This window comes from Somniosus microcephalus, chromosome 3 (genome assembly GCF_052327205.1).
Source record: "Somniosus microcephalus isolate GS21.2 chromosome 3, FLI_Smic_1.0, whole genome shotgun sequence".
Taxonomy (NCBI): Eukaryota; Metazoa; Chordata; class Chondrichthyes; order Squaliformes; family Somniosidae; genus Somniosus; species Somniosus microcephalus.
In genome coordinates, this window is record NC_140989.1 from 124,857,520 (window position 1) to 124,873,027 (window position 15,508).

The 15,508-nt window shown below is 41.7% G+C and overlaps 1 protein-coding gene across 1 annotated transcript in view; it reads right to left on the minus strand.

The window, feature by feature from the left end:
• The window catches only part of abch1 (ATP-binding cassette, sub-family H, member 1), a 122,119-nt gene that overhangs the window by 67,090 nt on the left and 39,521 nt on the right, over nt 1–15,508 (minus strand). The window contains exons 9-14 of the mRNA XM_085981594.1: nt 15,292–15,460; nt 10,676–10,776; nt 10,316–10,386; nt 6,876–6,925; nt 6,716–6,772; nt 3,855–3,925 (exon numbers count right to left, since the gene is read on the minus strand). Of these exons, the coding sequence (XP_085837720.1) occupies nt 3,855–3,925; nt 6,716–6,772; nt 6,876–6,925; nt 10,316–10,386; nt 10,676–10,776; nt 15,292–15,460 (519 nt within the window). The remainder of the gene's footprint in view (nt 1–3,854; nt 3,926–6,715; nt 6,773–6,875; nt 6,926–10,315; nt 10,387–10,675; nt 10,777–15,291; nt 15,461–15,508) is intronic.

The following is a 15,508-nucleotide window of genomic DNA, read 5'->3' on the forward strand; positions in this document are numbered from 1 at the left end:
GTGGTAACAGGGCACTTAGAAAATAATAATAGGATTGGACAGAGTCAACAGGGATTTATGAAATGGAAATCGTGTTTGACAAATCTGTTAGAGTTTTTTGAGGTTGTAACTAGCAGAATAGATAAGGGGGAATCAGTGGATATGGTGTATTTGGATTTTCAGAAGGCATTTGATGAGGTGCCACACAAGTGGTTATTAAACAAAATTAGGATTCATGGGATTGGGGGTAATATACTAGCATGGATTGAGGATTGGTTAATGGACAGAAAACAGAGAGTAGGAATAAACGAGTCATTTTTAGGTTGGCAGGCTGTAACTAGTAGGGTACCGCAAGGATCAGTGCTTGGGCCTCAGCTATTCACAATCTACATCAATGATTTGGATGAGGGGACCAAATATAATATATCCAAGTTTGCTGATGATACAAAGCTGGGTAGAATTGTAAGTTGTGAGGAGGATGCAAGGAGGCTTCAAGGGGATATAGACAGGCTAAGTGAGCGGGCAAGAACATGGCAAATGGAATATAATGTGGAGAAATGTGAAGTTATCCACTTTGGTAGGAAAAATAGAAAAGCAGAATATTTTTTAAATGGTAAGAGATTGGGAAATGTTGGGGTTCAGAGGTTGACCTGGGTGTCCTTGTACATGAGTCACTGAAAGTTAAGATGCAGGTACAGCAAGCAATTAGGAAAGCAAATGGTATGTTGGCCTTTATTACAAGAGGATTTGAGTACAAGAGCAAAGACATCTTACTGCAATTATATAGGGCCCCGGTGAGACCACACTTGGAGTATTGTGTACAGTTTTGGTCTCCTTACCTTAGGAATGATATACTGGCCATAGAGGGAGTGCAACAAAAGTTCTCCAGACTGATTCCTGGGAAGGGGGGCTTGTCCTACGAGGAGAGATTGAGTAGACTAGGCCTATATTCTCCAGAGTTTAGAAGAATGAGAGGTGATCTCATTGAAACATACAAAATTCTTACAAGGCTTGACACGGTAGATGCAGGGAGGATGTTTCCCCTGGCTGGGGAGTCTAGAACCAGGGCTCACAGTCTCAGAATAAAGGGATCGGCCATTTAGGACTGAGAAGAGGAGAAATTTCTTCACTTGGAGGGTGGTGAATCTTTCGAATTCTCTACCCCAGAGGGCTACGGAAGCTCAGTCATTGAGTATATTCAAGACTGAGATCGATAGAGTTTTCGATATTAAGGGAATCAAGGAATATGGGAATAGCGCAGGTAAGTGGAGATGAGGTAGAAGATCAGCCATGATCTTATTAAATGGCGGAGCAGGCTCGAAGGGCCAAATGGCCTACTCCTGCTCCTATTTCTTATGTTCTTATGTAGATGAGGGATTTCAGTTATGAGGAGAGATTGGAAAATTTAGGACTGTTCTCCTTGGAACAGAGAAGGTTAAGAGGTGACCTAATAAAGGTTTTCAAGATGATGAGAGGTTTTGATAGTAGTAGATAGAGAAAAACTATTCCCTCTGGGGAATGGGTCAATAACTAGAGATCGTAGATTCAAAATCATTGGCAAAACATCTGGAGGGGAGATGAATAGAAATGTTTTCACTCAGAGTTGTTAGGATCTGGAATGCTCTACCTGAAAAGGTGGTGGAAGCTGATTCCATAAATAATTTTAAAAGGGAATTGGACAGATACTTGAGGATGAGGATCTTGCAGGGTTACGGATAGAAAGCAGGGATGTGGGACTAAGCACGACTGCTCTTTCAAAGAGCCAGCACAGGCACGACCGGCCGAATGGCCTCCTTCTCTGCTGTAAGTTTCTATGAAGATCAAAGCATTGTCATCTACGCAGTCTATCCGAGGCATCGCAAGCTTTTTCTCAAAGAAGGGAGATCTTTACCAGCAGTCCAGTTCTGATAAAACGGGTGGCAGCTGCAACAGCTCAGTTTGGGGGTTGGCTGCTCTGGGAACCATAACCCACGTTCCCAGTGGGTTATATGCAAACGTAGAACTACATTTGTAAGTGAAAATGGGTGTCGTGACTCAGCTCCTGTTATTCAGAAAAAAACCTGACTTGAATAAAACCTCACTTTTTGGATGAATTTCCTAAAGTTGGGGATGGAATGAGAAACTGACTTCAACTTTGACATTAACAACAACAACTTGTATTTATATAGTGCCTTTAATGTAGTAAAACGTCCCAAGACGTTTCACAGGAGTGATTATCAAACAAAATTTGACACCGAGCCACATAAGGAGATATTAGGACAGGTGACCAAAAGCTTGGTCAAAGATGTAGGTTTTAAGAGGCGTCTTAAAGAAGGAGAGAGAGATAGAGAGGTGGAAAGGTTTAGGGAGGGAATTCAAGAGCTTAGGGCCTAGGCAGCTGAAGGCACCACTGCCAATGGTGGAGCAAAGAAAATTGGGGATGCGCAAGAGGCCCAGAGTTGGAGGAGCGCAGTGATCTCGGAGGGTTGCAGGCAATGCTCCCTTTCATTATTTTTTGGGTGTGTGGCCCCTTTAAGGGGTTGCATGGCCCATTCAAAATATTGCGCATGTGTAGTTTTTCCCATTTAAAAGCTGGTGAGCCGGCTGTGCGGGGGCTCCAGAGTGCTGCGCGGCTGCGCAGCTTAAAGTAAACAGCTTAAAGGGAGCATTGGTTGTAGGGCTGGAGGAGGTTACAGTGATAGGAAGGGGCGAGGCCATGGAGAGATTTGAACCAGACCGGGAGCCAATGTAGGTCAGCGAGCACAGGGGTTGGTAGTGGTAGGAGGTCAAATACCACCAACCCAAGCGCCTCTTGTTCTTGTAATGGCAGTAGATTTACAGCACTTACCCATGGACAGGCCCGCTAATAGGCAAAATAAAATGATTATTTTATTTAAAACGTACATGTGCTAGCTGGCTCTGTGTCTACAGACGGGTTGGAGCATGCAGTCTTTAAAATTTAATTTTTTTTTATTTTGGTTGTTTCCTACTCTTATATGGAGGTCCAATAGCTGCTTCAGAAAGTGTTTCAGTTCCAGTTTAGGTAGCAGGAGCAGGGGCTTGGGGCTGATGGGAGTGGTCAGGATGGTGAGGTCCATGATTTTGGGTGGGTGATTTCTCCCTGCTACCCTGCACAATAGAGAGCCCAGTTTTATAAGCTAGGGGGAAAAAACTGAATAGACCGAGTTATCTGAAAGCATCTCCATGCTATAAATGAGACATTAAAGTATGCGGGAATAATATGGGGAATAATATGGGTAAATACTTTCAATCAGCATTTGGTTATATGTTACCTCCATGAATTTTCAGTATTTATTTTCCAAATGTTCATCTTTTGAGGTTTTCCTTCCATGTAAATGAACTAGAATGACATCACCCAAGGAGTTCCCCTCAAAGCATTTCTGTTCCAAATTACTGTCAGTGAAACTGTTCTTTAGAGACCAATCAGAGGTCTATATAGTTATTCTTTCATTTTCCCTTTCAATCTCTAATCCGGATTTATCATCTATACAGAGAGTTAGCTCCACGTTTTCTATTCCAGCACAGAAACTACAAAGTGAAAAAGTACCAAAAATCAGGATTGTACCATGCATATTATAGAAAGATTTTTCTATTGCTTTTCTTAAACAAAATCGCTGCACTTCAAAAGTCATTCCTTGTGTAAAGCATTTTGAGACATTTAAAAAAAACTTTTACAGATGTAATAATACATCAATGGAAGCATTATTTATTATTTTATGTTGACTATGAATTTGCCATGAGTTTATTATTGCTAGTTACCATTCAGAGCGTTAGATGTTATTCAATCACAGAAATTATTATTGTGCTATTGGGGAGCAGTGTAACTGTGTACCTGTAAGCTGTACTGTATTGATAACACTGATTTTAGACTTCACCTTAAGATTGCACCAGGTGCAATGAATGTTGTAAAATCTGGATGCTTATTCCCATATATTGGCTCTTCAATCTACAACAAAACAAACCTGTTATTAACAGCATAATTATTTATAATCATATATCACCTCATCACTTCATATTGAACTCTTAACATCAAACCTATTCCATTTAAACCACCTCCCCCGACCCCCGCAAATAATTCGCGTATTTTTTGCTGAGTACAAAAAAAGCTTTCCTTCAGTTTCCATCGACAACAGGGATGTTATTCTATCTCACAACTTTAAAATGCTTGTAAGGAGGGCAAATTAAATAAAAGATTACTTTCACAGTAAATTTACTCTTTAAGATATCTGAAAATGATTAATAGTTTAGGCCATAGCTCTCCTAATGGTGCAGTGGGTAGGTACACCTTGCGTGGCGCGAAGTCGTAACACAACAGAAGGTCTCAGGTTCAGCTCATGCCCGGTGCTGTTAGCTGATCTTAGCTGGGGCAGCAGTTAATGCACTACTGTTGGGCCCAATGCCCCATGGCTTGGAATGAAAAGAGGGACAAAACCATAAGCAAGGACTCCTTCTGTTGATTACTATCCAGTGGCACATACTAGAAAGTAAACCCGTGTGGAGACCAGGATTGGGTTCAGTTGTAGTGCCTTATACAGTATATGGTTGAAAAAGCCTGCCAACAATCACAGTCTAGCCTCAAACACGAATGGTCACTTGAGCTAAATTTAAGGTAAAGACAATAGTTTTACTGCAGAAATCTTCAAACAAAGATTGCAAATGGAAATTGTGCCCATCAACTAGATTGGTGAAATGTTCTCCTTCCATCAGCAGCCAGCTCACAGTAGCATGGGAGAGGGAGCAGTGCAACCTCTTGTGCTCAGGTCATCATGTTCCAGGGACACCTAAGCGATTGGGAGGAGGGAGAAAGTGATTTCTGGTAGTTACTTTTAATACTAAATGTGAAATGAAACATGAAGTGAGGAATTGGAGCTTTGAAGATGCCAGCAGGCACAGGGAGTGAGCAGTGTCAGTGTGATATAGAATCACAGTGGAAGAGAAAGATTGGACAGTAACTGGGCGACTACTGCCCAACAAACATGAATTGCAAGTGACCAAAGTACCAACTAGAACTGACGAACATCAAACTAAAGGCATTTGACAAGGTGCCACACAAAAGATTATTGCTTAAGATAAAAAATCATGGGCTTGGGGGTAATATTCTGGCATGGATAGAGGATTGGCTATCTAACAGAAGGCAGAGAGTTGGGATAAATGGTTCATTCTCAGACTGGCAATCAGTAACTAGTGGTGTTCCGCAGGGGTCAGTGCTGGGTCCCCAACTCTTTACAATCTATATTAACGATTTGGAGGAGGGGACCGAGTGTAACCTATCAAAGTTTGCAGATGATACTAAGATGGGAGGGAAAGTAGTGAGCGAGGAGGACATAAAAAACCTGCAAGGGGACATAGACAGGCTAAGTAAGTGGGCAGAGATTTGGCAGATGGAATACAATACTGGAAAGTGTGAGGTTATGCACTTTGGCAGGAAAAATCGCAGAGCAAGTTATTATCTTAATGGCAAGAAACTGGAAAGTACTGAAGTACAAAGGGATCTGGGGGTCCTGGTGCACGAAACTCAAAAGGTTAGTATGCAGGTGCAGCAAGTGATTAAGAAGGCCAATGGAATGTTGGCTTTCATTGCTAGGGGGATAGAATATAAAAATAGGGAGGTATTGCTTCAGTTGTACAAGGTATTGGTGAGACCGCACCTGGAATACTGCATACAGTTTTGGTGTCCATACTTAAGAAAAGACATACTTGCTCTCGAGTCAGTACAAAGAAGGTTCACTCGGTTAATCCCGGGGATGAGGGGATGGACATATGAGGAGAGGTTGAGTAGATTGGGACTCTACTCATTGGAGTTCAGAAGAATGAGAGGCGATCTTATTGAAACATATAAGATTGTGAAGGGGTTGGATCGGGTGGATGCGGGGAGGATGTTCCCGATGATGGGTGAAACTAGAACTAGGGGGCATAGTCTTAGAATAAGGGGCTGCTCTTTCAAAACTGAGATGAGGAGGAACTACTTCACTCAGAGGGTGGTAGGTCCATGGAATATGCTGCCCCAAAAAGCTGTAGAAGCTACATCATTACATAAATTTAAAACAGAAATAGACAGTTTCCTAGAAGTAAAGGGAATTAAGGGTTACGGGGAGCGGGCAGGAATTTGGACATGAGTCTAGGTTCGGATCGGTCATGGCCCTGTGGGTAGCGGAGCAGGCCCAGGGGCCGTGTAGCCTGATCCTGCTCCTATTTCATGTGTCTAATTCTGTTAGATTCAGGAGATGGTTCTGTCATAGTGGATTGGCGGTTAGGATCAGATCAGCCATGATCTTATTGAATGGCGGAGCAGGCTCGAGGGGCCGATTGGCCTACTCCTGCTCCTATTTCTTATGTTCTTATGTTCTTATTTGGGGGTAATTTTGACTTTGTATAATTGTGTAAACAGGCGATATTGATTCAGCCGCCCGTTATACATCTCTCCCGATTGTCATTCCCATTTGAAGTCAAACGATATGAGAATCGGGAGAGGTGTATAACAGGTGGCTGAATCCCATTTTATACGCTCATCCAAAGTCAAAAATTACCCCTATTGTGTTTTAAAGGTCAACATAACACCTTTAGCCACGAATAAAAACATTACATTGCCACCACAGGAACCCAAGCAAGATCAAATAATTTAATAAAGCCTAAATGTTGGGCATGAATAGTTCATATTTATTTGTAAACTGTGCCTATGACATGCTGGCTTTGGGCTTAGCTAAATAAAACAAGAATTCTGATTGGTTGTTTTTACCTTCACTGGAAGAGAAGATAAGTACGAATAATTTCCCAGGATGTCCTTAACAAAAACCTATGATAAAAGATTAAGAAGAACAATTTAGAGTGTACAAAATGTAGTCAAGCTAGATGGTGAAAGATCGGAACAATCTAAGTGATGTTTCTTCTAAAAGTACCTCAAATGCTTCTTGCAACTTTTGTTCAATGGTGAATGCAATTTGTTGATCTGAAAGTAAATAAACATGTGAAGCAGACATCAATTCCGCCTCATCTACAAACAACCACATTGCTTTCACAAATTGAAGTACAAAAGTGTTGCTCTAACCATTACACATTTCACTGTTTTAACAATTAAGATCATCGTCAACAACAACAACTTGTATTTATATAGCGCCTTTTATGTAGTAAAACTCCCCAAGGCGCTTTCACAGGAGCATTATAAAACAAAATTTGACACCGAGCCACATAAGGAGATATTAGGACAGATGTTCAAAAGCTTGGTCAAAGAGGTAGGTTTTAAGGAGCGTCTTAAAGGAGGAGAGGTGAAGAGGTTTAGGGAGGGAATTCCAGAGCTTAGGGCCTTGACAGCTGAAGGCACGGCCACCAATGGTGGAGCGATGCGTAAGAGGCTAGAATTGGAGGAGTGGAGAGATCTTGAGGGCTTGTAGGGTTGGTGAAGGCTACAGAGATAGAAAATCCCCGATTTTAATTGTTCCACCACTGGCAGCCATGCCTTCAGCTGTCTAAGTTCTGGAATTCTCTCCCTAAACCTTGCTGCCTCGCTACATCTCTCTTCTCCTTGGTGACGCTCCTTAGAACCTATCTCACTTGTCCTAATATGTCCTTATGTGGCCCGATGTCAAATTTTGTCTTGTAATCGCGCCTGTGAAGCGCCTTGGGACGTTTTACTATGTTAAAGGTGCTATATAAATGCAAGTTGTTGTTGTCGCCATGCTCAGTCGCTCTATCACACCACTCCTGCATTAAAATAATGACTACGCTTCAAAAGTACTTTGTAAAGTGCTTTGGGACGTCCTGAGGTCATGAAAGGCGCTGTATAAATCCAAGTCTCCCACTTTTTTTCTGATAATGTCACCAGAACTCAGTGAATAAAACAAATCTATACTTTAAAATCAGGAAGAGAAATAAACAGTTTGTGTCAAGTGTCATGTGACTTGTGACCATGCATTCCGGAGTTAGGTCACTCATTCTATGAGGAAAGTGTCAGTCATCAGGGTGAGAGAATGGGATGTTTGCAGCGTTATTCTGAAGCGAGACTGCGACACTGAATCACTGCTTGGGTATGAAGGCAGAAGGACCAGTAGGGGCCTGTTTGGTTCTTTTGAATGGAGGTGTGAATCATCTCGAACCATCTCCAGACACAGCAGATGCTCTGTCTTAACAGCTATTTCTATCATGCTTTAAAGAAATACTGGACGACCCATCATCATCAATAACTTACAGCAGTGTTGGTATCTGCCTCTCACTATTGCTGAGACTGGGGCATGTTTGGATTGTGCCAGTCCTACTGTATGCATTGAGAGATTGCTGCAATCACAGAGTCAAATCTTGCTTTACAAAATGTCTTAGATCTGGGGTGATGGTGGGGGGATGTGGTGAAGGAAAAATATAAGATGAGCTCTACATCTGTTTCTCTGTTGACCAGAGCCAGTGCCCAGTGGATAATTGAGGTTAATAAGGCCATCAAAAACAAACTAAGCACTGGGGTTCATATCTAGGGGGATGAAATTCTAAAGCAGAGAATTGTGTTAAACTTTTACAGAACCTTGGTTAGACTGCACTTGGAGTACTGTGAACGGTTCTGCTCTTCATATTATAAAAAGGATGTAAAGGCACTGGAGAAGGTGCAAAAAAGATTCACAAGGATGATACCAGAACTGAGAGGTTATAATTATCAGGAAAGGCTAAACAGGCTGGGGCTCTTTTCTCTAGAAAAGAGAAGGCTGAGGGGTGACCTGAAAAGGTCTTTAAAATTATGAAAGGGCTTGATAGGCTAGATGTAGAGAAGATGTTTCCACTTGTGGAGAGTCAAAAACTAGGGGCCATAAATATAAGATAGTCACTAATAAATCCAACAGGGAATTCAGGAGAAACTTCTTTACCCAGAGAGTGGTTAGAATGTGGAACTCGCTACCACAAGGAGTAGCTGAGGCGAATAGCATAGATGCATTTATGGGAAAGCTAGATAAGTACGTGAGGGAGAAAGAATTAGAAAGAGGTGCTGATAGGGTTAGATTAGGGGTGGGAGGAGGCTCGTGTGGAGCATTAACGCCGGCATGGGCCAGTTGGGCCGAATGCCCTGTTTCTGTTCTGTAGACTTGATGTAACTCGACTTAGCTATCTAGGTAATGGTCAAAGACAAGGGAGACATCAAAGTCATCTTGTATGAGTTTCCCTTAGAGCAGCACCGACCAAATAAATCAGTAAATTGTTACCCTGTGCTATAGCACTGGATAGCACTGCAATCGGCCCAATGCTGGCTCGCATCATGGACCCAGGTACCTCTTCCTGGGCTTGCAACCTATTGTGCTGCAGAACATGGTCTTTGTGTAGAGTTTAGTCAACGGCTTGACTCAGCTTTTCACATAAAAACCACTATCTGCCAGTGATAAGTTTCCACACTTGATCCCATGTGCAACCTGGAACATTTGGTTTGGTTTTGTAAGTATCCCATAAGTTAATGATGAGGCCTTTTCTAAAGCAGGTCATGCACTCAGCAAACTGTAGAATATTTGCAGGCCGCACAGCTGCCAATTGTGGATACAGCCTCTATCAGGAACGCTCAGTACTCTGAAGCAAAGACAACAAAACGATTAGGATAAAAAGTTGCAGCACTTCATCAAGGGCGAGCTGGAATTTCCAAAACCTGCAAAGTAACTGCTGACAGTAGGTTCTTCACACGAAAAGTGATCAATGGACTGTGATCAATAATAGAGTGGGCATCCAATAGAGTAGCAGAGGGGAAAAACCTTGGAACTGTTCAAAAAAAAATTTAATGCAGGGACTTGATGGATGGATGGACTAAGATGGGCCAAATGGCCTCAGTCATCCATATTTATGTAGTGACCTACAAGATGTGGAAGTTTAAATTCTGGCTCCTAGTAACAACTAAAAGTGAAAGGAAGTCACCCAAAGTGTCAATGAAGACCTCAACTGAGGCAATTAGTCCCCAAAAAAGTTAGAATTTGCGATTGTGAAATATGGTTAAAAAAAATCAGCGGCTTACCAAAAATAAATGTTTCCAAAGACCAACAGCTGCATAAACTAAACCTTAGAAAAATGTCATTAAACTATGTTGAACTATTTTTTCCCGGCATGTAGCAAGAGAAGTGAATATTTGTCAAAAACAGAATGAAAGGAGCTGCAGGATAATATCAGAACAAGGCCTTGTGTAATCCACAGGCTGGGAAACAGCAGCAGAGCTCTCCACCCTTTAAAGGGGAAGAATTCGTGAGGATTTCCCTGCAGCTGGGTAATGTCTGTTTCATTTGTATGTGGAGGCTACGCAAACTAGGAGAAATAAGTTTTATGTTTCTACCTATCTGAACATTCTCCTTTGCCACAGTTTACAGAGAAAAAGCTTTAACATACTTACTGGTCATATCCAGCCAGACATGAACGGAACCCCCATCAACTGTGCTTTCATCAACTATCTTTTGAGTCACCCTAAAATTAAACCAGACACACACATTACTACAGAAAGATCTGGACAGAATGGTGTTTGATGTACTTCCAGTTGTTTCTTACATCACAAGAACAGCTGTACTGATAAGCATCTCAAAATAAACCAACCTTTATAAATTGCAAATAACAACAGAAAACCCTGGAAAAACTCAGCATGCCAGGGCAGCAACCGTGGAGAGAGAAACAGAGTTAACGTTTCAGGTCGATGACCTTTCATCAGATTTCCAGCATCCGCAGTATTTTGCTATCGTATTTATAAATTGCAGTTTACCTTAAAAAAAAGTCTTGTGTGAAGTTTGCTCCAAAGCCGATTGCACCCCAGTATTTACCCTCTGTTACTCCCTTAATGGCATCGGACTGGTTTAGGTGAATCTGCAAGATACAACAACCAACCAGTAATGCACAAGAAAGCATGATCTCTTTGGTGAGCAATGAAAGGCCCAATATGTTGATATAAAAGTGCAGTAAAACTCTGGTTTTGAAATAAAATCGAATTGCTGAACTTCTCCGCAGGCAATTTAGTTGACTTCTTCAGGCTTAATATCAAAATTACAGTATTTTAGAGCAATTTTTGCGCAGGTCTGCTCCCCGGGAATGGGAATGCAGATCAGAGAATCTGGAACACCTGATTCCCAACACTCACGGTTCTTTCAGCTAGAGTGGGGCCGTGCAAAATTCATCCTTGTACAGAAAAGGAAAGACTGGCAGAAAATGAACCCCATTATGTAGAATCATAGAATAGTACAGCACAGAAGGGGGCCATTTGGCCCATCGAGTCTATGCTAGCTCTTTCAAAGAGCAATCCATCAGTAATAATCAGTATATATTAAAACAGCAAAACAGAAGATCAGTAAAAGGCACCAATGCATATTCAGATGTCTGGCCTCCTGCTTTATAGCGGTGTGAGTGAGCAGCACAGTTCTGTAGTCACACTGATGACAATTATTTCCACTGGCCTCGCCAGTCTAATGGCAGCACCGTGTACAATAAAGAGAAATGATTTAAACGTCACGAAGCTGGGATGAAATATTAAATGTTAGATATTTTGACGTTCCAAGTACTGTATTAAAAAAATTATTATATCCTGGAAAATTGAAACCATGTCCTTTATGCATTTGCATCATTGCTATGGTCGGGAACTTCCACAAGAAAGCACTCCTGCACATCCTCCCTGAACCCCTTAAAAACATCCCTCAGCAAAGGTGGATCATTTGCTGATAAAAATTCAATGTTAAATAATTCAAGACACCTCATCAAGTTTTGATAATATTTTGGATTTGAACAATAGTCATGATTCTCTTTAGATCTTTAACAGACTTCAAATAATAAGCATATTTCTTATGACTGACAAATGTGCCTATATTTTTGGGGACATCCTCAAAAACCATGTTACACAGTGTAATTTTGAAGATATATAATTAATAATGATAAACACAATGGCAATAATTCAACAGATACTATGCTAAATCTAAATCAGAAAGATTAAAAAGTCGCCTCTGTGAATGGTCTTGGGACATGTTTCTACATTTGCGGTGTTATGTAAACATGAGGTCATCCAAAACTCGGCTGCCCGTGTCCTAATCCCATCAAGTCCCGTTCACCCATCACCCCTGTGCTCGCTGACCTACATTGGCTCCCGGTTAAGCAACGCCTCGATTTCAAAATTCTCATCCTTATTTTCAAATCCCTCCATGGCCTCGCCCCTCCCCATCTCTGTAATCTCCTTCAGCCCCACAACTCTCCCCGAGATATCTGTGCTCCTCTAATTCTGCCCTCTTGAGCATCCTTGATTATAATCACTCAACTATTGGTGGCCGTGCCTTCTGTTGCCTAGGCTCTAAGCTCTGGAATTCCCTGCCTAAACCTGTCCGCCTCGCTACCTCTCTTTCCTCCTTTAAGACGCTCCTTAAAACCTACCTCTTTGACCAAGCTTTTGGTCACCTGTCCTAATTTCTCCTTGTGTGGCTCGATGTCAAATTTTTTGTCTTTTAATACTCCTGTGAAGTGCCTTGGGATGTTTTACTATGTTAAATATGCTATATAAATACAAGTTGTTGTTGTTGCTATATAAATGAAGGTTGTTGTAGAAAAATCTGAGAAGCTGCATTTCCAAATACACAAAGATTCATGCTAATGCCCCTCTGGAGCCCATTTCATTTCTTGCAAGTAAACAACAATAAATAGCCTTGCGCTAAAGAGGGCAGATAGTACTTTCGAAGCATCTCCATTCACCCATGCAATTTGCCATCTGTGACAATATTTTGTCCGATAGGTATTGTTACAGCAAAGCAAAGAAGCAAACAGCATTTGGTCAGGAATACTCTGAATTCCGTCCATGTCCTGTGGGAGACTATGACAGTTTCCCAGGGCTCTGCAAAACCTCCACATAACTGCTCAATTTCTGACTTGAGACTCTGGGAATTAGATTTTTTCTTTCTTTTCTTATTTATCGATATGATTGTTAAATAAAACTATTGCAGTGTTTTATAACCATTCACCTTTTATCATTCATAAAAATCAACAAGCCTATTATGTTTTTCAGTGACAGACTGTAAATAGACGGAATCATTCCCACGATGATGAAAATTGAAGTGGAATTTGCGTAATGCCAGTGATAACGGTGTCAAAAGTGTACCACTTCTATGTGCAATTTTCAACATTTCAGACAGAAAGGGCATGTGCACTTCATTTACGTGTTTTTTCAGCATCTTCAACTAAAGCTCAACAGGAGGTTTGCGAAGGGTTGTGGAGGAAGGGTATTGCTGTGTAGCTGGAGACTCCTGCTCTGAGAATCCAAGGATCATTCCAAATCCCACATCACAAAGCTCCTCAAACACTCCTCGAAATTGATAGTCATCTTCACGGGGTTTTGCCCGCCTAGCTATCAGTTCCCAGGTGCCAGACACTCCACCTCATCCCTCAGAACAGTCCAAGACCGTGGATTTGAGATGCAGGTGTCAATTGCTCCACGACTCACTGTCTGATGAAAGGTCATCGACCTGAAACGTTAACTCTGTCTCTCTCTCCACAGATGCTGCCTGACCTGCTGAGTATTTCCAGCATTTTCTGTTTCTGTTTCAGATTTCCAGCGTTCACAGTATTTTGCTTTTGCCTCACTGTCTTATCTCTCTTTACCATTCAGCTCTGCTCCTTCATGCCTCTTGTAACTACTTCTTTGCAGATCCCCGGGTACCTTTCATAGTCCCAATTTGAAACCCACTACTTCATCGATCTTGGAAATTCTTCAATTGAGTTAATCCCAATTAGGAAAGATTCACCCGAAACCATAGCACAAGCCCCACTTTCCCCAGTTGCATCCACTTTCTGGTGGGAACACATTTCAACAGGACTTTCTATCTCATTGAAACATATAAAATCCTTAGCGGGCTTGACAGGGTAGATGCCACGAGGCTGTTTCCCCTGGCTGGAGAGTCTTGAACTAGGGGGCATAGTCTCAGGATAAGGGGTCGACCATTTAGGACTGAGATGAGGAGAAATTTCTTCACTCAGAGGGTGGTGAATCTTTGGAGTTCTCTACTGCAGAGGGCTGTGGATGCTCAGTCGTCGAGTATATTCAAGACAGAGATCGATAGATTTTTGGGCACTAAGAGAAGTAAAGGAAAATGGGGATAAGGTGGGAAAGTGGAGTTGTTGTAGAAGTTCAGCCATGATTGTATGGAATGGCAGAGCAGGCTCAAGGCGCCGTACGACCTACTCCTGCTCATATTTCTTATGTTCTTATGTTTTAAACAGCCAGTTTCCCAAACAGGATCATCCAGAATTCTTTTTAAAGGTCTGGCTAATCAATGGGCCTCTGTTCAAATGCTTCCCTTATTTGGCATTCACAACACTCACACGGCAATTACTAAGAAATCCACCTCCCTCTCTGAGTTTCAAAATGAGGTTTCTTAGTAAAATAAAGTGGGCTCATCCTTCTGTCACCAATGTTACTATCAGCAGCAAAGATCTTACAAGCGGCTGTGCTTATTGACGATTCAGCAAGACCGTTAAAGGTTAGATAATGTCCTCAAAGTCTGAGGTTTTATATTGTAGTTCACTCAACAAAGGAACCTCCAGAAACATTTACAAATATATGCACACACACACATATATTATATATAAATATATATATATATATTTAGAGGTCATAAGAAATAGGAGCAGAAGTAGACTATTCAATAAGATCATGGTTGAACTTCTACATCAACTCCACTTTCCCACCCTATCTCAATATCCCTTGATTCCCTTAGTGCCCAAGAATCTATCGATCTCAGTCTTGAATATACTCAATGACTGAGCAACCACAGCTCTCTGGGGTAGCAAATTCCAAAGATTCACAACCCTCTGAGTGAAGAAATTTCTCCTCATCTCAGTCATAAATGTCCAAGCCCTTATCCTGAGACTATGACCCCTAGTTCTAGACTCTGCAGCCAGGGTAAACAGCCTCTCAGCATCTACCCTGTCAAGCCCTCTAAGAATTTTATACATTTCAATGAGATCACCTCTCATTCTTTTAAACTCCAGAGAATATAGGCTCATTCTACTCAATCTCTTCTCATAGGGCAGCCCTCTCATCCCATAAATATAAGATAGTCACTATTAAATCCAATAGTGAATTCAGGAGAAACTTCTTTACCCAGAGAGTGGTGAGAATGTGGAACTCGCTACCACAAGGAGCGGTTGAGGCAAATAGCGTAGATGCATTTAAGGGGAAGTTAGATAAGCACATGAGGGAGAAAGGAATAGAAGGATATGTTGATGGGGTGAGATGAAGAAAGGTGGAAAGAGGCTCATGTGGAGCATAAACGTCAGCATGGACCAGTTGGGCCGAATGGCCTGTTTCTGTGCTGTAGACTTGGTGTAACGGTGATGTAACATATAAATAACCTGGGTAATTGTGTTGTTGTCTAGCTGCCTCAGAACCTTCTGACTCATGGCGGGTTGTCCTGTATCATTGTCCACCACAGCCACTGGCAAATCCTTTGGATTGCCTCCAATGCAAAGACATATCAGTGAGATTTGAATAACTGGCAGGAAGAACTGGAAGCAAAGGAACCTGTGGGACACAGAAGAAGATGTTCAGCAAAAAAAGACTGAAATTAAC